Here is a 26,882-nt window from a genome sequence, read left to right as displayed (position 1 = left end):
AGATATAATGCTGAGGTTTTATAAGGCATTGGTCAGACTGCACTTGGAGTGTTGTGAGCAGTTTTGGGCCTTGTATCTAAGAAAGGATGTGGTGGCTTTGGAGAGGGTCCAGAAAATGTTCACAAGAATTATCCCAGGAATGAAAAAGTTAATATATAAGGAGTGTTTTATGGCTCTGAGCCTGTACTCACTGGAGTTTAGAAGAATGAGGGGGATCGCATTGAAACCTATTGAATATTGAAAGGCCTCTCTAGGGTGGATGTGGAGAAGATGTTTCCTATTGTGGGTGAGTGTAGGACCAGAGGGCACAGCCTCAGAATCGAGGAATATCCATTGAATTTTTTCTTCAGCCAGAGGGTGGTGAATCTGTGGAAATCATTGCCACAGTTGACAGTGGAGGCGAAATCATTGGGTATATTTAAGGCAGAGGTTAAAAGATTCTTGATTAGTCAGGTAATGAAGGGGTATGGGGGAAGGCAGGAAAATAAGGCTGAAAGGGTTAACGAATCAGCCTTGACGGAACGGCAGTGCAGACTCAGTGGGCAAAATGGCCTAACTCTGCTCCTATGTCTTATGGTCTTAAAAGTCATAATGTGCGATGTTCTTAACCTGGAAAATAAGATGTTAAGAGGGATACAGTGTGGCTACTGTGTGGGACAAATCTCTTTGTGTATGGGTTAAGTCAGATCTGCTGCACATGTTCTGCTAAAACATTGAGGCGACACTATATTGTAGTGGTTAGGTTAACTCCTTACAGTACCAGCTGTAAAATAGGGTTTAATTTCCACTGCTGTCGTAAGGAGTTTGTACATTCTCACTGTGACCGTTTGTGTTTTCTCCAAGTATTCTGTTTTCCTCCCACATCCCAAAGACTGGGTTAGTAAGTTGTGGATGTGCCGGAAGCATGGCATCACTTGCAGGCTGCCCCCAGCACATCCTCAACACAAGTGACGCATTTCACTGCATATGCATTTTAAAGTGGCTGAGATTGTATTGGTTTCGGCCGTGCCACATTAGCTCTGTTCAGCACTTAATCTAGGATGATTTGCTGTTCTAGAGCAACATTGCATATCCTTATTTTTTGACTAGAACCATTTCCAGGTATTGACTTATTATTGTCACATGTATACAGTGCGGCTCGAAGGGCCAGACGGGCTTATCCTGCACTGAACTCAATCAATCAATCAATCAATAAATAAAGTAAGTTTTGGGGGGGTGTGGAGAAGTGGGTTAGTGGGTGGAGGTGTTGATCATCCTTACTGCTTGGGGAAAGAAACCGTTTTTTGAGTCTGGTGATCCTAGCATGGATGCTATGTAGCCTCCTCCCTGATGGGAGTGGGACAAGCAGTCCATGAGCAGGGTGAGTAAGATCTTTCATGGAGTTACTCTCCCACGTAATCATTGGTGATTCACTGACATTGTTTCATCCTTTTTCACAGTTGGAAACAAATGTGGCAGCAAGATTATTGGCAGAGTGTTGACCAAGCTGAGGCCCTGACAACCATGATTCTCCGGAATGAGACCGACTCGAGTAAACTGTGGGATTATGTTCACCAACTGTTAATGAAGAGGACTAATCACTAATATTGGGAGTAAAAGCCATTCACAAATCCTGCTTGAAAATCATGCCAAAAGTGGATAAGTCCTACCATGTGTGCATGATTTAATGGTCATATAGACTTACCTATAGATCTATTTTCATTGAGAATAATTTCTTACAATTTTATATTTTTGTAAGTTCATTCATTCTGGTTATAAGGCCAAAAATATGCAGTTTTTTAAACTTTATGGGTGTCTAAGGAAAGAAATGTTCACCCTCATTGAACTGATTGCAGGGATCCATTGGTCCAGCACACATATTATATTGTCTGTTATAAAACATAGAACACTACATCACAGTACAGGCTCTTCGGCCCACATTGTTGTGCTGACCTTCTAACCTTCTTATGATCAATCTAACTCTTCCCTCCATCATAGCCCGCCATTTTATGTTACAAAGGTGGTGCTAAGCAGCAGCTTTAAAATCTGTACATGTTGCACTCACTTCGGTTGGTAGGTTAATTGGACACCCCTATTCTGAGGCTGTGCCCTCTGGTCTCAGACTCTCTCACCATTGGAAACATCTTCTCCACATCCACTCTATCAAGGCCTTTCACCATTCAATAAATTTCAATGAAGTCAGCCCTCACTCGTCTGAATTCTACTGAATACAAGCCTGCAGACATCAAGCTCTCTTCATATTCCAAGCCATTCAATTCTGGAGTCATTTTTGTGAACCTCTTTTGAACCCTCTCCAGTTTAGTCACATCCTTTCTAACCTCACAATACTCCCAAGTGAGGCTCACTAGTGTTTTATAAAGTTTCAACATTACTTGGGGATGTCTCCCCAGCTGCACTGTACAGGAAGATAAGAAACTCTAAATGATAAACACAAGAGATTCTGAGATGCTGGAAATTCAGAGTAACACACACAAAAGGCTGGAGGAACTCAGCAGGTCAGACAGCATCTATGGAGAGGGATAAGAAGTTGACATACAAAATTCGAAGTAAATTCGTTATCGAAGTATTCAAATCTCACCATATACTATACTACCCTAAGATTATTTCACAGTAGAAAGAAACACAATATAATCAATGCAACAAAGATGACAAACAACCAATGTGCAGAAGACAACAAACTGAGCAAGTACAAAAAAAAGGGAAAAAAATCAATATATAAGTAATAAATATTGAGACCATGAGTTGTAGAGTCCATAAGAGTGAGTCTATAGATATTGGAATCATTTCATTGTTGAGGTGAGTGAAATTATCCCCTCTGGATCAAAAGCCTTATGGTTGATGGGTACTAGCTGCTTGTGTGGACTTGAGACTTTTTGGCCTGAGACCCTTCATCGGGGAGTAACACTAAATTATGCTGTGGGCATTACAGAAGGGTGTTTGTATGTCACCTTTTCCACTCCTTAACTCTTTTGGTCCAATTATTGTCTTACGTGAAGAGGTTACAAACTAAGTTTTGATTAAATTAACCTCTCATCTCCACATTCCCCACTGCCCCCAATCTTCTAGCCTGCCATGTGACCTCCCTCTCCCCCACCCAAGTATCATCTTCACTATAATCACCCCCTACAAATCCTTCACCATGAACCAATTAATTCCCTCAACTATCCACACAAGCCCCAAATATCATCTGTCCCAGAGATCTCCAGAAGCCAACATACACCCAACCTCTTCACATACCTCTTGTTCCTGACCACTCAACCTCTTGGTTTGCCCTGACTCTCCTGATCCCTAATCTACCCACTTCACCCCACATCTCTGCCACCACATGGTGCACTGGGCTGGGTCTTAGATTTGCCTGACTCTCTGGGCTTCAGTACTTCTTGACTACAGTCCCACTTTTAGCAATAGTACGATCTTGCACATCATCATTGTGTTTCATAATCCATTTTGTAGTATGGAGGTCAGATCTGTGCATATTGCTCCCCCTTACCTAGCCTATGTTCTATGTCATTTTAACGTAACTGGTCTGAAGACAGGATCACATATAGTTTTTGAGTGAACCATGATTAAAGATATACGGTCATAGAGCTAAACAAACTGAAACAGGCCATTGATTTATATTTTTATTTTAGTGATGCAATGTGGAGAAGGCCCTTCCAGCCCTTCAGCCATAATGCCCCAGCAACCCTGATTAACCATATCCCAATCATAGGACAATTTATAATGACCAATTAACCTATGTATGTCTTTGGACTGTGCAAAGAAACCAGAGGATGCAGAGAAAACCCACGCATTCCACAGAGAAATGTACAGTGACTCCTTACGGAGGATGCCAGGATTGAACTGCAAACTCTAACACCCTGAGCAGTAATAGCGTTGTGCTAACTAGTACACTGCCATGCTGCCTAGTTCAGCCCAACTCATTGGGCTAATCATAATTCACACCAAAGTTGGTCCCATTTCTTTGTGTTAGCCCATGTCCTCTAAATTTTTTCTATCCATGTACCTGTCCAAGTACTCTTTAAATGTCAAAATTATACCTGCCACTTCCACTGACATATACTCACCACCCTCTGTATGAACACAGTAGTACCTCAGGTCCCTTATAAATCTTTACGCTCTCACCTTAACCTGTACCCTCTAGTTTTGAATTCCCCTACTCTGGGAAAAAGACTTTGACTATTCACCGTATCTATGCCCCTCATGATTTTGTAAACCAATATAAGATCACCCCTCACTCTCCAATGGTCCTAAAGAAAAGAGTCCAAGCTTACCAGCCTTGGATAAACCAAAACATGTAAATGGAATTTAATCCTTAATTAAATTAGATTTTTTTGTTTTTCAATATAAATATTTGGAAGTACAAAATTGGTAATATGGTACCCTTTTTTCCACTGAGAATAGGAGGGACTACCAGAGGTCATGGGTTAAGGGTGAAAGATGAAAAGTAAGGGGAGACATCTTCACTCAGAAGGTCATGAGTGTGGAACAAGCTGCCAGCACAAGTGGTGCATGCGAGCTTGATTTCAGCGTTTAAGAGAAGTTTGGATAGGTACATGGAGGGCTATGGATCTGGTGCAGGTCAATGGAAGTAGACAGTTTAAATGGTTTGACACGGATTAGATGGGTCATAGGGCCGGTTTCAGTGCTGTACTGTACTTTTCTATGACTCTAGGTGAGATATTCAACACTCCCAAAATTTTGATTCCTGTGACTTCATTTGGTTCAACCGAAACAGATTTCAGAAGAGAGATGTAATCCCAAATAACTGCCTACAAAAAGTTCATGCAGGTGAGTGCTTGTGATATAGTGAAGAGTGTTTGCATTGAAAATTGGGTGGAGGAATTTATTTCGCAGGAGCTAGAAAGCACAAAGATTAAGGGATGCTGTGTGTTTAGGGAGTTCAGCTTCAAGTGAGTTTTTGATGTAAAGGAGCTTAGAGCCTTGAAATGAATGTGCTTAGTATTTTTCTTAACCAAAGCAAATAAAACATCTGGCTTTCATTTAGAGGGTGGCAGGAGGTTACAAAAAATGTGCACAAAAATATTTTGAATGCTTGCCTTCAATCTTTGTGCTTTAGGGGCCACCACTGCAGAACTTGCTGGAGATCCATTATGTGGCAACTTCCAATTTCTTCCTCTGTCTGTGCAAGGTTACTTGTTCATTTATCTTTTGGTCACGGGAGGTTCGTTACTGCAGGTTTGCTTGTCTGTTTGGTGGTGATTGACAGTAGCGATGTTCAAGCAGGGTTAATTGATGCTGGAGGGAGAGCAAAGCTCCACAGGAGAACTGTCAGATGCTCAATTATCTTAGTTTTCAGTTGTTGCTAAAGCTTTATGGGGTTTGTATGAAACATGAGTGTAAAGCGGGTTTCTTTCTTTCTTTCTTTCTTTCTTTCTTTTACATGAGGTAGTCTTGAGATATAAATATATTACCAACAAAGGTGTGTTGTTGATTTTAACGATTTTTGACAAAACTGACTCATGACCAGGAAAAATATTGCAGGATTGTTCAGCAAGATAATTTAAGATACAATATTATATAGGTGTAGGGTTTACTTAAATCACTAAAAGTACCCCTGCCTGACAAGTGTATGAGTACAAGATTTATAGCACGATTCATTTGGCATTGTGAAATAGTGTATTCCTTCTGCAGATGATACAGCTCGTAAAACTACATCAGATTATCTTACATCAGAAATCAGTCCATCAATAGAACTATTCCACAGTCAAAATGAAAGTCCAACCTTTATAGATAAAATGATTATTTAAAATTATCCACTACATTCTACAGCAGTGAAAACAGTGGCCAAGCATTACTCTGGGAAAACACTGACTATCAAATACACATGAAAGGAACTGTTGATCCACTGTTCTCTACCGGTGTTGGTGGGTTGAGATGCAGTTGTTATTTACAGAATACACTCAGTAGCCACTTTATTAAGTACACCTGTATACCTGCTCCTTAATGCAAATATCTCATCAGCCAACCATGTGGCAGCAACTCAATGCATAAAAGCATGCATACATGGTCAAGAGGGTCGGTTGTTGTTCAGACCAAGCGTCAGAATGGAAAAGTAATGTGATCTAAGTGACTTTGATCATGGAATAATTGTTGGTGCCAGGCAGGGTGGTTTGAGTATCTCAGAAACTATTCATCTCCTGGGATTTTCACACACAACAGTTCTAGAGTTTACAGAGAATGGTGAAAAACAACAAAACATCCAGAGAGTGGCAATCTAGTAGGTGAAAACGCCTGTTAATGAGAGAGGTCAGAAGGAAATGGCCAAACTAGTTCCAGCTGATAGGAAGTCAACAATATCTCAAATAACCACACATTACAACAGTGATATCAAAAAAGCATCTTTGACCGCACAACATGTCAAATCTACAGCACCAGCAGACCACACTGGGTTCCATTCTTGTACCTAATGAAGTGGCCACTGAGTGTAGTAACCCAATTACCATTGAGGAGCTTTAACTAATATATTTCTATTCTGCTGTTTGGTAACCTAAGATTTGGAAGAACTGCACTTTAGCCTTTCAATGCAATTTGAATCTTTAATTAATGTAATAATTAAAAATGGATACCAAAGAATTGTTTCAAATTGTTTACCTGGATGTCGGTCTTGTTTTCACTATTGTACACCATTTAATCTTAACTACTCAGTGAGATTAACATGGAAGAAGCAAGGAATATTTTTTGTGTCTACCTGTTCATGTGGAGCTATTTACAGAATTTGTTGAGCATAACCAAAGGAATTTATTGCTACATGTTGCTGTAGTATTTATCACTACATTATAGAGCCTGGTTACCTCATCCAAATCTGACAGAACTCACCTCTATGTATGCTATTTGATTCTTGCCTTGCCATTCCAGCTCAGCTGTGTTTTATCCAGCTCGGAATGTTTTACTTTGTGTTACTGCCTGCATTCCCTGTTTTTAATCTCAGACAGACACAGAGCACGTTTCAAGTTGTTACATTTCCAATGAACGACAGGTTGGAGCAAGATAGGGGAAAACAATATCGATCCTCAGGCGAGGGTTGAGTGTGGTTTTGCTATGGTTAGGGTGGGTTGGTTTATGTTTTAAATGCATACCTATGCATTGTGACTGCCTGACTCACTGGAGAGACACTGAAACTAGTGATATAAAAATCTCTAATCAGAATCAAGTTTCATATCACTGGCATAAGTCATGAAATTTGTTGCTTTGTGGCAGGAGTACATTGCAATACATAATAATAAAAACTATATTACAATATTTATACAAAAGAAGAAAATTCAGTTAGTGCAGAAAGAGATGGGAAAATACTGAGATAGTGTTCATGAGAACATTGTCTATTCAGAAATCTGATGGCGGAGAATAAGAAACTTGTTAAAATAGTGAATTGTGCCTTGAGGCTCCTGTACCTCCTCCTTGATGGTAACAGTGAGAAGATAGGGGTCCTTAATCCAAGTCAAGTCAACTTTTATTGTCCTTTCGATCATAACTGCTGGTACAGTACATAGTAATAATGAGACAATGTTTTTCAGGACCATGGTTTACATGACACAGTACAAAAACTAGACTGAACTACGTAATAAAAAAAAACACAGAGAAAGCTATACTAGACTACAGACCTACACTTTTTGCCTTTTCAAGGTGTCCTGGATGTTGGGGAGGGTTGGGGTTAATATATGTTAAAGCTGGCTGAGTTTGCAAATTTATGTAGCTTTTCCAGTCCTGTGCAGTGTCTCCTCCATAACTCCAACTAGTTAGAATACTCTCCATGGTACATCTGTAGAAATTTGCAAAAGTCTTAGGGGACATACCAAATCTCCTCAAACTCCAATGAAAAACAAACATAAAAGGTCTCCTGGAGAGAGCCTCATTCTCCTCTCCTGACACAGTGTTTTATTTTCTGAACACAAAAATAACGAAAGATTATAGCTTCAGTATCTATAATTATCTATCTTAACATTTTGGATGGCAGCTTTGCAGAATTACATATTTACAATAGCAGTGCATCAGATTTGTTATCTTTGCACTGTACTGCTGCCACAAAGAGCAAAAACTCTTTGAATATTCAAATACAGGTGGCTGGTCTGATAACTAATTTCCATGGCATGAAAATTAGCTTTTTGCAGCAACAGCACTGTACATTGTAAGACAGTTGGGCACCACCGTGGTGTAGCAGTTAGCGCAACTCTTTGGAGTTCGGAGTATAGTTCCAACATCATCTCTAAGGAGTCTGTACATCCTCCCCATGGAATGCGTGGGTTTTCTCTGGGTGTTCCAGGTACCTCCCACAGTCCAAAGATATACTGGTTAGTAGGTTAATTGGTCGTTGTAAGTTGTCCAGTGATTAGGCTCGGATTAAGTCGGGAATAGCTGGGCAGCACAGCTCGAAGGGATGGATGGACCTATTCTATATTGTATCCCAATAAAAAACTTAACAATTCTCCTGTTTAAGTCCAGCTACACATAACTCCAGATTGACACTTAACATCTGCTCAAATAGGTAGAATGAGCAGTTAGTAATAAATTGCCACCCAATGTTGCATCCAAGAGCTTATTTAGGGGCAAAGATCTTTCCCAGGTTGCGAAATTCCTCAGTTTTTCTGTCTGCAGAATACAATGTTAAATGTCAGGTGTAGGGCCCAGCAAACACATTGCTTAACTGTTACAAAATTTGTTAAGGATAACCACTCTAGTTCATTGCGTGCCTCAATAAACTAGAAGAAAGATAGTGAAATACGTTCCAGTAATTATAATTGGACAATGGGCAGATTTGTTGTCTTTGCAGCAACATTGTACTGCTGCCACAAAGACAACAAATTTCATGATATATGTAGGTGATTTTAAACCTGATTCTGATTGTACTTTATGAATTGTAACACAGACAGTATTTGACATTGTTTGTACAAATAAAAGAAAAGCAGTGTTGTGACAAAAAATCAGAAATACTATGACTGGTCAGAAGTATGGCTAATTTCTATTTTTATCTGTTCTTTCCATTTAACTTCTATATATTTGAATCTAAGTTGCTTGTGAGTATCTTATTCTGAACATGCAAAATACTTCCTCAAAATAACCCTCTCAATCCCAGTGGCAAGGGGTCGTATTATTATTTTAGTCAAGTTATATAAGGTAAAAGAAAGTAGTTGTTATTTGTAATGCAGATAATGTTGGATACAAAATCAATAAAAATTATAATTCAAAAATGAGTTCTTCACATGCTATTAAAGAGATTATGTTGTTTTTCAGATTCATAGCTATCAGTTTGAACCATAAAACTCCTGCCATTTATTCCTCCTAAATTTTGATAATACCACTCCCCACAGCCACCATCGGGTTAAACTCTCAGTGTTGGATTCACTGTTGCACTTCCCTGCTCTAATTAATTCTTCCCATAAAACAGGGTTTAAATGCTGGGTGTTTGTTGTAGGGCTGTATAAAGCTACAAAACCTCTAAGAATGTTCCAACCTTGCCATGGTTTGACCCAGAAAGCTATGTTGGCTGGAGACAGGGCTTTATACTTTGGCTCTTGGTAGGGTCACCCATGCCAAACAGGTCAAAGGGTAAAAGCCAGACTAAAAGTGATCTTACCAGTGCTCCAGGTTGAGTGGTTCAGTTCAGTATGTTCAAACAAACCTTCTTCAGCATTGAAGAATCACTTCTACATCGGAGTGTGACAGTATTCCTGAGTCTCCACCTGGGCCTTGCATGACTGACAGAAGTGAAAACGAAGATAAAGTTACTGCCACGATGAAGGAATCCCTGAACACCGCCAAGAGAGATAGAGGACCTTCATGGCTGCCCTGAGTGCCAACAGGCACAACAAGCAGTATGTAAGTATAAAGCTACGGAGAGGATGAATGAGGCCATGGAGAGTTTCAAACATGAACAGGAGAACTGGAACACCAGATTAGGTGATACTTGAGTATTTCTCTGCAGTGATGTTACACTGCCAGATTTTGACTTGCTCAGATGGATGGATAAGATTCCATACGTCAGAAAAAGAGTAGTAGATCACTCTGATTGTCTAACCCACGGTTTCAAAGTACAAACTAACTTTATCATCCAAGTATGTATATGTCATGAAATACTACCATGATACTCCTTTTCTTGCAGGCATTCACAAAGAAAAACAATGGAATCAATGAAAAACCACACACCAAGACTTACTAACAACAATGTGCAAAAGAATACAAGCTGCAAATACAAAAACAACAATTAACTTAAATAATATTGATTACACGAGTTGTAGAGTCCTTGAAAATGAGTCTGTAGGTTGTGGAATCGGTTCAGTGTTGAGGTGAGTGAAGTTATCCACACTGGTTCAGGAGCCTGATGGTTGAAGGGTAATAACTGTTCCTGAACCTAGTGGTGTGGGACTTAAGACACCTATTCCACTTTCTTAATGGTAGCAGTAAGAAAAGAGCATCGTCTGGATAGTAGGAATCCTTGATAATGGATGCAGCTTTCTTGTGGCAGTGCTCTTTGTAGATGTGCTCAATGGTGGGGAGGGCTTTGCCTGTGTTGGACTGAGATACAACCAGCATTTTGTGTCTACACTTTGACCCCTAACCAATATCACTAAAATAAGGCTATCTGAAGCCCAGCCCTGGTTACTAGTAAATTGTCACATGCATCAAGGCACAGGGTCTTGCATTCTGTTCATACAGATCAATTAATTACAACAGTGCATTATGGGAGAACAAGATAAAACAATAACAAAGTTCAAAATAAAGTGTTCAGAGAAAGTACAGTGCAGGTAGACAATAAGGTGCAAGGTCATAATGAGGTAGATTGTGGGGTTAAAAGTCCACCTTATTGTACTAGGGAAACAACAGAAGGGCAGAAGCTGTCTTTCGGGTTTTTATCCAAGTTAGATGTGTTCTTGCTTATGTTGTCTACCAAGGTATTGAGCTTTAGACAAGGTCCATGAAGGAGAGGCTGGTGTTATAATGAACTAGTATTAAGTATTATGAAATCCCCTCTTTCCACAGTTCCTAATAGCAGTAGAGTAACAGTGTCATTAATATGTACCAGATTTAGCACAACTAGCCAATGGTAGGTTTCTGGACAATTTAATCTTTTATAATTTTAGTGGTGTTTCTACAACCAGATGGTGGTGAATATGTGGGATTTGTTGTCATTGACGACTTTGGCAGCCAGGTCATTAGATGTATTTAAGGCAGAGATTGATAATCTAATAAGTTCTGTGGCCTATGTGGGGTACCAGAGAGCAGTGGGCTCCAAGGTTTTTAGAGCACCTGAACTGGGTAATTGTTGTTTCATGAGAGTTGTTAATTATTAATTCCTTCTGCTTTTCTCAAATGACTCGTTCTTTGTAATGCAGTCTCCTGGAACCTTCTGTTTTAGCTTGTTAAGTTTATTTTGATCGGCTCATGAATTACATGTTACTTGTATTATTTAAGTGGATACCTGATTAGCGTTAATCACAGGGTCCTAGTTTTGAGAATTTTACTTCTCTTAGTGTCGCTCAGCTAAGCCACTGATGTCCTTTTAGAATTATTATGACTAAACCCTCATCACTCTCTCTACATCAGAGCCTGTCATTTCTCTACACTTGTGTTTCGATATTGCCAGCACTCATTGTAAAAGAAGGGTTCTCAAAGGGGTTAAGGGTTTTGGGGAGAAGGTGGGAAAATGCGGTTTGAAAAAATGCCTACAGTAAAATCTAACTGTATTTACACTAATGGGGTTGGACCGTAATGCAGGCAGTGTAGAACAAGAGAGAGTTTGAGTGCTTAATTCAATAATTGATCAAACATTTTCCTTCCCTCCTTGCCAGAGAGCAGTATTTCAGAAGGCTGGGAATATGCACTGTGAGAAACAAAGAGTTTGGACAGCAGCAGGTCCAAATCACCGGGGATATGTGTGTAACCAGAGAGCTAACCTTTAAAATAATGTCAGAAAACAGAGGATCCTTAGATGTCTTGGTTTTGCCATCAGATACTTTTAAGCTATTGCCATGAACTCCCTTGTTTCAACAAAGTTGTTTGAAATTTCAAAGCTCTCTTACCACTTAAAAGTACCTTTGTGTATTCTATTCTTTCCTGAAATTATTTAAGTAACCAATGTTAAATATTGTATTTGATCACCTGCATACAATTTTTAATGATTATGTGATATCATTAAGTTTGTAATAACAGCTGCTCTAAGAGTGTGTGTGTGTGGACTGGCGTGCGGGTGTTTGGGGGGAGACTGAAGTATTGTTAACAAAGGATAAGAAGTGTAACAAGGGAGGAGGAATGTGTAAAAATGGAGGACTCTGAGGTTTCCATTGTTCTCATCAATGGGCTTTCACCTTAAAATTGGGACCTCTCATTCATAAAATCGCTGCAGTCAATAAGGAAACCTGACACTTCCCAGGAGATAAACACCAGAAGATTCTACACTTGCTGGACATCTAGAGCAGCACACACAAAATGCAGGAGGAACTGGGCAGGTCAGGCAGCATCAGACATTTGACGAGAGCTTCATCAGGACTTCGCAGGAGATACTGACAGAGTGACCTTGGCACATTGCAGGCGATTGTGTTGAATTGATACAATGGATGTAGAGAGAAATGTGACTGACTGCATCACAGCAATTCAAAACCACAGGGAATAAGCAACTGCAAAGAGTAGTGGATTCAGCTCAATACATCACAGGCACCTCTCTCCTCACAATCAAAGGTACCTGGTAGGAGGCAGTGTCTCAAAATGAGCTGTCAAAGATCCCCACCATCTGCTCACAACTGCCATGGGACAGAAGGCACAGAACCCTAAAGTCCTACACCCCTAGGTTCAAGAAAAGCTACTTCATTTCATCCAGAATCGGAATCAAAATCAGATTTATTATCTCTAACATACTGTATGTCATGAAATCTGTTGCTGTGCGGCAGCAGTACAGTACAAGGCATACAAAACTAAATTACAATAAGAAATATAAAAAATAAATTAGTGCGAAGAGTGAGGTAATGTTCATGGCAACACACACAAAATGCTGGAGGAACTCAGCAGGTAGGGCAGCATCTGTGGAAAAGAATCAACATTTCAGGCCGAGGAGGAAGGGGGAAGATGCCAGAATAAAAAAGTGGGGGGACGGGAAGGAGGATAGATGGAAGGTGATAGTGAAACCAGGTGAGTGTGTAGGATAAAGGGCTGTAGAAGAAGGACTCTGATAGAGGAGAGTAGAGCTCAGGAGAAAGAGAAGGAGGAGGGGGCCCAAGGGAAGTGATAGGCAGGTGAGAAGAGGTAACAGGCCAGAGTGGGGAATAGAAGAGGGGAGGGGGAAGGAATTTTTTTTACCGGAAGGAGAAATTGATATCAATGCCATCGATCGGAGACTACCCAGACGAAATATAAGGTGTTGCTCCTCCCCCCCCCCCCCCCGAGGGGATTATGCACTGATTGGTCAGAACGGGAATGGGGATAGGAATCAAAATGTTTAGCCACTGAGAAATTCCACTTCTGCCGGATGGAGTGGAGGTGCTCGATGAAGTACCTCTGCTCCATCTAGTTTACAACAGGTTCATGGCTTCATGGTCCGTTCAGAAATCTGATGGTGGAGGGTATCAGGAGCTGCTTCTAAAACATTGAGTGTGTGGCTTCAAGCTCCGGTACCTCTTCCCTGTTGATAGTTCATTGTAATGCAAAGTTGTCACAGTGTCACTATACTGAGATAGTGAATATGGTGTTGTGCAGGTTGATTCAAGAACTGAATGGTCAGTAGTGGAAAGTGTGAGCAGCTTCAAGTTCCTGGGTGTCAGCATTTCTGAATGTCTATCCTGGGCCCATCATGTTGATGCATTCATAAAGAAGGCAGCCGACGGTTGTAATTCATCAGGAGTTTGAGGAGATCTGGTATGTCGTCAAAGACTATCAAATTTCTACAGATGTACAATGGAGCACATTCCGATTATAAATTAATATAAATGACAGGTGCAAACAAGAAAAAACAAAGTAGTGTTCATGGGCCGTTCATGAATCTGATAGCAGAGAGAAGAAGCTGTTTCTGAATCATTGAGTGTTGGTCTTCACGGTCCTGTATCTCCTCCCTGGTGGTAGTAATAAGAAATGGTCATGTCCCAGATGGTGAGGGTCCCTAGAGGTGGATGCCACCTTCTTGAGGCTCCTCTTGAAGCTGTCCTCGATGATGGGAGGGTTGTGCCTATGATGGATCTGGTTGTATCTACAACTTTCTGCAACCTCCTGCAGTACAATAAATGTTGGCCTTGTCAGTGATGTCCACATTCCACAATAATAGGATTCCTCCATGGATCTAGTTCACTGGTGCCACGAAAACATCCTCTCACTTAACATCAGCAATATCAAAATCATCAAAAATAATCAGCTGATTATCGACAACAGGAGGTAGAAACCTGTGGTCCATGAACCAGTCCTTCTTAAGAGATCGGAGGTGTAGATGGTCAGTAGCTTTAAATTCCTTGGTGTTATCATATAAGAGGATCTGTCCTGGGACCAGCATGTACGTGTTATCACAAAGAAGGCACAACAGCGCCTCTACTTTCTTAGAAGTTTGTGTAGACTTCGAATGTCACCAAAAATGTTGACAAACTTTTATACATGTATAGTGGAGATTATCCTAACCTGCTGCATCACAGCCTGGTATGGAAACACCAATGCCCAGGAACAGAAAAGGCCACAGATAGTGGTGGATTCATCCCAGTCCATCTCAGGCAAAGCCACTCCCACCATTGAGCACATCTACAAGTAGTGCTGCAAAAGAAAGTATCATCCATCATCGAGGACCACCTCCATCCAGGCCATGCTCTCTTCTCACTGCTGTCTTTGGGAAGGAGATACAGGGGCTTTAGGTCCTACACCACCAGGTTCAGTAACAGTTATTACCCTACAACAATCAGGCTGCTGAATTGCATGGATGAATTCAATCACCACATTCAAAATTGATTCTACAACCTACAGAACCACTTACAAGGAATATTTACAACTCATATTCTCAATATAATTTTTTATTTGCAGAGTTTGTCTTCTTTTGCACATTGGTTAGAAACAGAACACTACAGCACAGTACAGGCCCTTCAGCCCTCCATGTTGTGCCGACCCAGATAATCCTTAAAAAAAGTACTAAACCCACGCTACCCCATAACCCTCCATTTTTCTTTCATCCATGTGCCTGTCCAAGAGGCTCTTAAATACCCCTAATGTTTTAGCCTCCACCGCCATCCCTGGCAAGTCATTCCAGGCACTCACAACCCTTTCTGTAAAAAAAACTTACCCCTGATGTCTCCCCTAAACTTCCCTCCCTTAATTTTCTACATATGCCTTCTGGTGTTTGCTATTGGTGCCCTGGGAAACAGGTACTGACTATCCACCCTATCTATGCCTCCCACAATCTTGTAGACCTCTATCAAGTCCCCTCTCATTCTTCTACGCTTCAAAGAGAAAAGTCCCAGCTCTGCTAACCTTGCTTCATATGACTTGTTCTCCAAACCAGACAACATCCTGGTAAATCTCCTCTGCACCCTCTCCATTGCTTCCACATCCTTCCTATAATGAGGTGACCAGAAATGAACACAATACTCTTAAGTGCAGTCTCACCAGAGATTTGTAGAGTTGGTTATTTGTCATTCTATGACTGTTCATGTGTAGTTTTCCATAAGTTCCTGTAAATGCTTGCAAGAAAATTAATCTCAAGGGGGTATATATTAATATATGTGTACTTTGATAAGTAATTTAGTTTGAACTTTGAAAAATGAACCACTTAGTTAATTTATAAGAAACTAGCTGAATTTGTCTTTTTTCACAAAGAGATGAGATTAGATAGTTAGGATGAGGAATTTTCCACAGAAATAGAAAGTCAAAACATAATACTTTAAACACTCAAAAGGTAAAAATAATCAATAGTTTGGATCTGAGATAAAATTACACTTAAATGGAGTGTCAAGTGCTTTATTTAGATATAAATCAAATGTGCGAAGAAACAGCTGAAGCTGTTGAAGAAAGTTACTTTAATTAGCTGGCTGATTGAAGATACAGTGTTGAAATACAATTTAAAAGTACTTCAATAAGTTCATGTTACGATTGGAATTCATGTTAATATCTGTAGCAGTTCCTTAAGTTTTATACCATAAAACATTGGAGCAGAATTAAGCCATTTAGCTCAATGAGTCTGCACCATTTTTAATGTCCTGCAGATGCAAAATATTTATTGGGCAACTACAATCTCCCCCTATTCACTGAGGTCCACCTGAATCATGGGAACTATTCCTCTGTAAACCCAAAATTTTATTGCTATTTGAGATTAAAGCATCTGAAAGATTATTACAAATTTATTTATCTATTTATTTGTTTGTTTATCTGTCTATTTATCTATCTGTTTGTTTATTTATTAGTTAGAGATACATCACAGAACAGGCCATTCAAACCCAACGAGCTACACTGCCCAATGCGGTTCACGGGGAGAAAGCACAAACTCCTTACAGCAGTGGCAGAATTGAACCTGGGTTGCTGGCACTGTAATGGCTTAACACTAATCGCCATGATAAAGTGCAGGCTTATATTCATTCACAGACACGTTTCAGGCTGGTGTGCCACCACTCAGTTAGAAAGAGGCATTGGAAAATTGGAGCTCTCCCCCACCCCCAAATAGCTGCTGATTTGTGGCTATGGGTTCAGGAGGGAACTTTGAAACTCCAACAGTGATAAATCTTTCTTGCAGGCAAGGATCAGAGTAACAAACCTCAACCACAATCCTCTTAAACAAGGTCAGGGTAGTGCAAAACTTGAAAGTGATGCCATCTTTATTTAATTAGTATGGAATAGGCCCTTCCAGCTCAAAGGGCCACACTGCCTAGTATCCCATCTATTTAACACTGGCCTAGTCACAAGTTAACTTACAACCTACTAACCAGTACGTCTATTGACTAGGGGGGGGAACCAGAGCATCTGGAGGGAATCTACATGAGCATGCCATATGAATTTTCCCACTTTCAGAACTTCTCTAAATAACCTTGCATCCTCTTTGCACCTTGCTCACAACACACAATACCACAGTGAGGGTAGGCAGAGGGCCAAGTGTATTATTTACTTTTTTACTTTTTGTGACTATTCTAACAAAATTACCTCTATAATTAAATATGTGTTCACAGCAGAGAAGATCCCTCTCCTCAGATTAATAATATTGGTTAGCATAATGCTATTACAACTCCAGTGACCCCAGTTCAATTCCTGTCACTCTCTGTAAGGAGTTTGTATGTTCTCCTGTGAATGTGTAGGTTTCCTCTGGGTGCCCTGGATTCCTCCCACATTCCAAAGACAGACAGACAGAAAGACATACTTTATTGATCTCAAGGGAAATTGGGTTTTGTTACAGTTGCACCAACCAAGAATAGTGTAGAAATATAGCAATATAAAACCATAAATAATTAAATAATAATAAGTAAAATATTCCAAGTGGGAGTAAGTCCAGGACCAGCCTATTAGCTCAGGGTGTCTGACACTCCGAGGGAGGAGTTGTAAAGTTTGATGGCCACAGACAGGAATGACTTCCTATGACGCTCAGTGTTGCATCTCGGTGAAATGAGTCTCTGGCTGAATGTACTCCTGTGCCTAACTAGTACATTATGAAATGGATGGGAGACATTGTCCAATATGGCATGCAACTTGGACAGCATCCTCTTTTCAGACACCACCGTCAGAGAGTCCAGTTCCACCCCCACAACATCACTGGCCTTACGAATGAGTTTGTTGATTCTGTTGGTGTCTGCTACCCTCAGCCTGCTGCCCCAGCACACAACAGCAAACATGATAGCACTGGCCACCACAGACTCGTAGAACATCCTCAGTATCGTCTGGCAGATGTTAAAGGACCTCAGTCTCCTCAGGAAATAGAGACGGCTCTGACCCTTCTTGTAGACAGCCTCAGTGTTCTTTGACCAGTCCAGTTTATTGTCAATTCGTATCCCCAGGTACTTGTAATCCTCCACCATGTCCACACTGACCCCTTGGATGGAAACAGGGGTCACCAACGCCTTAGCCCTCCTCAGGTCCACCATCAGCTTCTTAGTCTTTTTCATATTAAGCTGCAGATGATTCTGCTCACACCATGTGACAAAGTTTCCCACCGTAGCCCTGTACTCAGCCTCATCTCCCCTGCTGATGCATCCAACTATGGCAGAGTCATCAAAAAACTCCTGAAGATGGCAAGACTCTGTGCAGTAAGGATTGGTAGGTTAATTGGTCATATGGATGTAATTAGGCTTGTCCGGCTGGAAGGGCCTGTTAATATCACTAAAAAATATATGAATCCCTAATATCTGTACCTCTAATAAATCAGATTATATTTTACATTTTTCTTTGGTCTGTGTGTCTATAGAAAATGAAAGACCACATGTGGCTAAGTACGTCCGAGGAAGGCTTAAACAAACTGAAAATCATGATATCGTCCAAATGTGGAAAAATAAAGGCCACAGCCCCCACAAGCCAAAGCTTGTCACTGTGGAAACATGGTTTGATCAGAAAACACAGCAGTTAGAACAAAGAATTCACATGACCAAGAAAGATTTGTGGTTCTGTGCAGGGTCAAGGTCTGTGAAGAGCACCTCTTCATTGAATCCGACAAAGACTTTTATTAATTGTTTGTTTTTTTCTCATGCTTAATGAGAAAACTTTTTTGTCCCTATTTCTGTGAGTGTTAAAAGTTCTGACAAACCAGAGGTCAATTGAGTTATGACTCAACTCTGATGTAAACATATCTGGCACAAGAACATAGTTCCCTGTTAAATTATGCATCAATTTCAAGATTCACAGCCTCAGTTTTTATGATCTATTTGTCGTTCAGGATATGAGTGTCACTAACAGGAGCAGTATTTATTGCTCATCTCCATTTGCCCTTGAGAAAATGGTGGTGAAATGTTTCATTAAACCATTGTTTCCCCTCTGGTGAAGGTGCTCCTACAGCACTGCTGGTTTGGGACTTGTGTGAACAGAGATGAGGAGGAATTTCTTTAGCCAGAGAGTGGGGAATCTATGGAATTCATTGCTATAAACAGCTGTCGACCTTAGTTATTAGGTACTGTATATTTAAAACAGAAGATGATAGGTTCTTGATTAGTCAGGGCATGAAAAAATTAAGAGAACTAATAAATTAGCCATGATGGAATGGTGGAGCAGAACTGATGGCCCAAATAGCCTAACTCTGCCTCTGTGCCTTATGGTCTTGATAAGATGCTGTGACAATTACAGAATAGTAGCAAATGTCCAAACCAAACATTTCCTTAAATCTCAACCTTTCCTGACTCTGGGATCTCTTCCAGATCTGAGACCTTCCAAGATCATCCTATTGATCTTCTCTGAGTGAAATTGTTTCATGTTTTCTGATCCCAAGATCAGTAAGGCCTGTAATTCTCTCCATAACTTCCCCAATCTGCAGCAGTTGTTGTCAAGAGATACAATTGTCACTGAGAACAAACCCAAAGAAGGAGAGCCACCCTCCACGCGCCACAGTGTACTACATCAGTACAAGATAGAAGTACAGAGGATGTTTCCTCTTGGGGGATCATCTACAACTACGTTACTTTTTAACAATAAAGTTCCCAGTGTAGTGCTAGGATCAGGCAGAAATTTTTTTCTGTCTCTCCACCTCAAAAGGCAGTAAAAAGGGGGAAAATCTGTGGAATCCATTGCCACAGACAGTTGTGGAGGCCAAATCATTGAGTATACTTAAAGCAAAGGTTAATAGATTCATGAATATTAGGAGCATCAAAGACAGGAGATTGGGGTTAATGCCATGATGGTATGGTGGAGGAGACAATGGGCCAAATGGCGTAAATCTGTTCCTGTGTCTAAAATTGATACATTAGTTTATTCATGTCGCATGTACAGAGGTGCAGCGAAAATAATTGGTTTTGCATGTCATCCATACAGGTGATTTCATCACATCAGGGCGCTGAGGTAGTACGATGGAAAACAAGAACAGAATATGAAACGAAGTGTTAGTCACAGAGAAAGTGCAGGCAGGCAGGTAATAAGGTTAGACTGTGATGATAGATTGTGAGGTCATCAGTCCATCTGATCATACTAGGGACCACTCAATCGTTTTACAACAGCGGGATAGAAGCCGTTCTTGATCCTGGTGGTACACGCTTTCAGGCTTTTGAACCTTCTATCCAATAGGAGGGAGAAGAGTGGATGTCTGGAGTGGGGTGGCAGGGTCTTTGACTAAATAGTGTTACAGTTACAAAGAACTTGGATAGTTCAATTCCACTGAAGATTGTTTAATGTAACTTCCTGTTCATAATTGTAAAGCCGAATGAAATAATTGTTACTCTGGATCTGATGCAGCACAGACAAATACATAAGATAAAGAATGCAATAATAATAAAAAAACACAATAAATATAAATACATAAGATAACTTATATAGGTAGAGTGGAAAATGAATTTATGATTAATGTATAAGGCAGAAGAAAATAGATTCAGATTCAAGATTTATTTATCACATGTACATTGAAACATTCAGTGAAATGTGTCGTTTGTGTTAATGACCAACACAACCTAAAAATATGCTGGGGGCTGCCAGCATGTGTTACCTCACATTCCCATACCAACATATCACACCCACAACAACAGAAAAGCAAGCCCTTTGACCTACACACATACACAGTTCTCCAACCTCAGGACAGACCGCCTTTGGTATCCGGTCTCCAGACTCGCAAACTTAGGGCCTTCAGCCTACCCAGCGGTCTTGCAGACCCAGGTACTGGCCATTAGGCCTTGATTGTTGATGAACAAGTGGGTGATGGGTTACTGGGGAGGAATCTCCACTCTGACCTCATACCTATTCTCCCCACCTGCATATCACCTCCCACTGTGGTGTCCCTCCTCCTTCCCTTTTTCCCATGGTCCACATTCCTCTCCTATCAGATTGCTACTTACTTCATCCCCCTCCCCAACCTAACTGGCTTCACCAATCACTTTCTGGCTCATTCTCCTTCACCTCCCCCCACCTTCTTATTCTGGCTTCTAGTTAACGTGGAAGCAAAGGTTGGATATTAATCTTAAAGCTGATTAGGTCACCACCTAATAAATTTTGCCTACCTTCACCCTTGTACAGGAAGAAGCAACACTGGAAACCACATACCACAGTGACACTGAGAAATTCTACAGCCTAGACATAGCTCCCCTCTCCCACTCTCTCTCTCCCTCTCTCAAACACATTACACACACACAATCTAGACACAGACAAGGATTAACCGCAGCTTTCCATTAAAATCCTGCTTTGATTATTAAACTGGCTCTCGTTACTTTAAATAGAATGCATAGATCCTACCATTGCATAACGTAGACTGAAATTTAGTTAAAATGTATTGGTACTTTGGAATTCTGCAGCCGTAAGCAGATACGAACTGCAAGATAAGCGGCTACAGAATGATTATAATTCCTGCAGGCTTTTACACGATGAGTTCATGTTGACTCACTGTGCTAATTCAAGAAAGTTTTACTGAAGTTAATTCTGATGCACACATTTATAATGGGGAGTGTTAATCAAAATGAAGATATTTTAGAACCCACAAGAGGTTCTGCAGATGCTGGAAATCCAGAGCAACACACGCACAAGATGCTGGAGGAACTCAACAAGTCAGGCATAGTACAAGGGGAGAATAAACAGCCAGTGCTTCAGGCCCAGACCCTTCATCAGGATTGGGAAGGAAGAGACCAGAAGCCAGAAGGACTGAGACCCTTCATCACTACTGGAATCTGAATCAGAATCAGGTTTAATACCCTGGCATATGTTTTGACATTTGTTATTTTGGGACAGCAGCACAATGCAATACATAATTTAAAAAACTCTAAATTACAATAAGTATATAAAAATTAAGGTAAGTAAATAATGCAAAAAGAAGGAGAAGTAGTGAGGTTGTTTTACTGAATCCACCAAGGCGGGTTCATTGTCCAGTCAGAACTTAGAAATCTACAGCACATTACAGGCGCTTCAGTCCACAACGTTGTGCCAAACATGTAACCTACTCTAGAAGCTGCTTAGAATTTCCCTACTGCATAGCCCTCTATTTTTCTAAGCTCCATGTATCTAAGAGTCTCTTAAAAGACCCTATTGTATCCGCCTCTACCACTGTTGCTGGCAGCACGTTCCTCACACACACCACACATTGTGTGAAAAACTTACCTCTGACATCCCTCCTGTACCTGCTTCCAAGCACCTGAAAACTATGCCCACCCCCCACCCCCCATGTCAGCCATTTCAGACCTGGGAAAAAGCCTCTGGCTATCCACATGATCATTGCCTTTCATCACTTTATACACCTCTACCATGTCACCTCTCATCCTCTGTTGCTCCAAGGAGAAAAAGCCAAGTTCACTCAACCTATTCTCATAAGGCATGCTCCCCAATCCAGGCAACATCCTTGTAAATCTCCTCAGCACTCTCTCTACAGCATCAACCATCCTTCCTCCAATGAGGTGACCAGAACTGAACACGATGCTCCAAGTGGGGTCTTATATAGCTGTAACATTATTTCACGCCTCTTGAACTCAGTCCCTTGGTTGATGAATGCCAACATACCATACACCTTCTTAAAAGCATTGTCAACCTGCACAGCAGCTTTGAGTGTCCTATGGACATGGACCCCAAGATCTTAATGATCCTGCGCACTGCCAAGAGTCTTACCGTTAATATTATATCTTGTCTTCAAACTTGACCTACTGAAATGAACCACTTCACACTTATCTGGATTGAAGTACATCTGCCTCTTCTCAGCTCAGTTTTGCATCCTATTGATGTTGCACTGTAACCTCTGACAACCCTCCAAACTATCCACAACACCCCCAACTTTTGTGGCATCAGCAAACTTACTAACCCATCCCTCCATTTCCTCATCCAGGTCATTTATAAAAGTCACAAAGAGGAGGGTTCCCAGAACAGATCCCTGTGGAACACCACTGGTCACTGACTTCCATGCAGAATCTACAACCATCTACAACCACTCTTTCCCTTCTGTGGTCAAGCAAATTCTGGATCCACAAAATAAGGTCTCTTTAGATCCCATGCTCATTATTTTCTGAATGTGCCTCGCATCGGAACCTTATCAAATGATTTACTGAAATCCATATACACTACATCCACTGCTCTTCCTTCATCAATGTGTTTTGTTACATCCTCAAAGAATCCAATCAGGTCCGTAAGGCATGACCTGGCCTTGACAAAGCCATGCTGATTATCATTAATCAGATTATGTCTCTCCAAATGCTCATAAATTCTACCTTTCAGGATCTTCTCCATCAACTTGCCCACCACTGAAGTCAGATTCACTGGTCTATAGTTTCCTGAGTTATCTCTACTACCTTTCTTGAACAAGGAAACATTTGCTACCCTCCAATCCTCTGGTACTTCTCCCATCCCTTTTGATGATGTAAAGATCATAGCAAAAAGCTTATCAATCTCTTCCCTCCACTTCCCACAGTAGCCTGGGGTATATCTCATCCAGTCCTGGTGACTTATCTAACATAATGCTTTTCAAAAGCTCCAGCACATCCTCTTTCTTAATGTCTACACATGCAAGTATTTCAGTCCGCCTCAAGTCATTCCCACATTTGCCAAGGTCCTTTTCACTGGTGAATACTGAAGCAAAGTATTCGTTAAGTACCTCCACTACCTCCTCCGAGTCTGTGCACGTTTCCACTATCATGTGGAATCAGCCAATCACATGGTAGCAACTCAGTGCATAAAAGCATGCAGACATAGTCAAGTGGTTCAGTTGTTGTTCAGACCCAACATCAAAATTGGAAAGAAATGTGATTTAAGTGACTTTGACCATGGAATGATTGTTGGTGCCAGATGGGGTGGTTTGAGTATCTCAGAAGCTGCTGATCTCCCGGGATTTCCACTCACAACAGTCTCTAGAGCTTACAGAGAATGTTGAGATAAACAAAAGAGTGTGTAGTCAGCAGCTGTTCAGTGGGTGAAAATGGCTTGTTAATGAGAGAGGTCAGAGGACAATAAATAGGACTTTTTTTCTTGGACTGTAGAAGCTTGAGAGGAGATTTGATAGAGATAGGCCATGGGTTAAGGGTGAAAGGTGAGAAGTTTAAGGGGAAACTTTTTTACTCAGTGGGTTGTGAGAGTGTGGAATGAGCTGCCTGCACAAGTGGTGCAAGCTCAATTTCAACCTTTAAAAGAAGTTTGGGTATGTTGTGTGGATGGTAGAGGTGTGGAGTTCTATGGTCCCAGTGCAGATTGATGGGAGTAGGCAGTTTAAATGGCTCGGCACAGACTAGATGGGCCAAAGGGCCTGTTTCTATGCTGTACTTTCTATGATTCAATGAAAATGGCATACTGGTTCAAGCTGACAGGAAGGCAATAGTAACTCAAATAACCGTGCTTCCAACAGTGGTGTGCAGAAGGTCATATTTGACTGCTCAACACGTTGAACTTTGAAGCGGATGGGCTACAGCAGTAGAAGACCATGAGCGTACACTCAGCGGACACTTTGCTAAGTACAGGAGGTAACCAATAAATTGGCTATTGAGTTTATATTTTCAGTTTAGTCCTATTTGATTGTGATCAAAGTTCAAAGGAAATGTATTAGAAAAGTACATATATGTCACCGTATACCACCCTGAGATACATTTACTGCTAGGCATTCATCTTAGAACAAAATACAATAGAATCAATAAAAGCAGCACACAAACAAAGATTGACAAGCAAACAATGTGCAAAAGAGGAATATGCAATGGTTGCATCCTAGATCCTCCCAAGTGAGATTCAAGGTGTGTTCCTAATGCACTGGAAAATGGTTTATTTTTTAACATGAACTTCAGGGTGAGTAAATTCTGGGTCAAAGCTGTTGCCAACAGGTTATTTCATCATTAAACATGAGCTAGATTCTTTTAGAAAACTCAACACAACAAAAGGCAAACAGAACAGTAAATTGGGAACATAAATCTATTAATAAATCAATTGTGTCACTGCAGACTTTAAAGGCACCACAATGAATTGAGACTGCGCATAGCAACTAGTAAATCAATTGATGACATTGATTTCTTATTGTGGGAATATTAACAAAAATTATAAGATTCGGCAGATACTGGAAATCCAGAGTAACACACACCAGACACCTGATGAAGGGTCTCCGCCCGAAACGTCAACTGTTTATTCCTCTCCATAGATGGTGCTTGACCTGCTGAGTTCCTCCAGCAATTTTGACCATAGACCATAAGATATAGGAGCAGAATGAGGCCACTTGACTCATTGAGTCTGCTCCACCATTTCATCATGGCTGATCAATTTTCACTCTCAGCCCCAATCTCCTGCTTTGTCCCCATATCCCTTCATGCCTTGACTAATCAAGAATCTATTAAGCTCTGCCTTAAATATACTTAAAGACCTAGTTTCCACAGCCACCTGTGGAAACAAATTCCATAGATTCATCAGTCTCTGGCTAAAGAAATTCCTCTTCATCTCCATTCTAAATGGGTACTCTTTATTGTGAGGCTGTGTCCTCTGGTCTTAGACTTTCCCCGCCATAGGAATCAACTTCTTTGCATCCACTGTATTGAGGCCTTTCAACATTTTGTGTGTGTTTGCTTTGGATTTCCAGCACCTGCAGAATCGCCGTGTTTATAGTTTGATTGATCTTTTCATTGACATTCAGTGCACCTCATTCATGATGCCTGACCTGCTAAGTTCCTCCAGAGTTACTTCATAAAAGTTATTTTGCTGATTTGCCAGCAGAAAAGTTATAAAGCACTGGACTTAAACCATGGGGTTTTAGAGCATGTTCCAGAATTTGTCTACAGCTGGTTTACAATGAGCCAGTACTTGATGTAATTTCCTGAAATGAATTTTGGTTGCCGAGTGCTTTGTGGATGGATTTTTCAGCCTATTTCTTCAACTTTTTGGCTGATTTTATTTTTCTCTGTTCTGTTTCCTGGCAACACAATGGTCAGAAATGACACATGGGAAGGTGTGAGGGCCAACTCCGCATTTTCATATGTTGTTATAATTAATTCAGTTATAGCTTAGGACATCAGTGGCAAAGGAGGCCTTTTTTTGTCCAGTTTTAATTTGTTCTAACCTGACTGGGTTTTATAGGACAGTTAGTAAAGGTTCAAAGTAAATTTATTATCAATGTATATATCGCCTGTTGTGTATTTAATACTTGAGTAATCTTGTATATATGTTGGTTGGTTAAACATCCTTCATTTAAATAATTCTTGATGAGCTATATGTATACATACATGAGTTGCATACGTCATCACACTGCCACGTGATACATGTGCACCTCGCTTAAAGTAAACACAAAGTTGAACTCACATTTTGGACTGCCGTGTCTTCCTTTGAAGTAGTTTAATGTTTTGAAGTTACAAAACATAACATCACCATATATTACCCTGAGATTCATTTTCTTGCAGGTATTTACAAGAAAATAAAGAAATACAATAGAACTTATAAAAAAAAACTATACATAAACGAAGAAAGACAAACAAGTAATGTACAAAAGCAGACAAATCTTGAGAATAATAAAGAATAAATAAATAATTAATACTGAGGACAAGAGTTGTGGGGTCCCTGAAAGAGTCTGGAGTCACACAAAGACCAGACTAGATAATGAAAGTTCATTAAGTGACAAAACTGTCAAAATGAAAATTAAAAGTCTGCAAATGTGGGAAATTTAAACTGAAAACAGTAAAATCTGTAACCTTTCAGCAAAGCAGACAGTGGCTGTGGAGAGAGGTGGCATTTCCAAACAAATACACTTCATCAGAATTTAAGATTATGAACTGAAACTTTTTCCCCCTATTTTAAACCATAATATAATTTTGAATTTGAAAAATTCTGACACAGGGTCTTCTGCCTGATACGTTAACTCTGTTTTCCTATTTTGC

General features: G+C 40.5%; 1 protein-coding gene across 2 annotated transcripts in view; it reads left to right on the top strand.

Annotated features, from left to right (window-relative positions):
- Positions 1-26,882, top strand: part of fut11 (fucosyltransferase 11 (alpha (1,3) fucosyltransferase)) — an 88,078-nt gene that overhangs the window by 42,391 nt on the left and 18,805 nt on the right. The window contains exon 3 of one of the 2 annotated variants that reach the window (XM_059946767.1): positions 1,440-9,203. The exons of the other annotated variant lie outside the window; for it this stretch is intronic. Within the exon in view, the coding sequence (XP_059802750.1) occupies positions 1,440-1,584 (145 nt within the window). The 3' untranslated portion in view covers positions 1,585-9,203. Of the gene's footprint in view, positions 1-1,439; positions 9,204-26,882 lie in introns of those variants that run through there. 2 annotated transcript variants of the gene reach the window in all.

Source organism: Hypanus sabinus, chromosome 21, assembly GCF_030144855.1.
Source record: "Hypanus sabinus isolate sHypSab1 chromosome 21, sHypSab1.hap1, whole genome shotgun sequence".
Taxonomy (NCBI): Eukaryota; Metazoa; Chordata; class Chondrichthyes; order Myliobatiformes; family Dasyatidae; genus Hypanus; species Hypanus sabinus.
The sequence above is the reverse complement of the archived record's forward strand: the minus strand, read 5'-3'. Positions and strand labels throughout refer to the sequence as shown.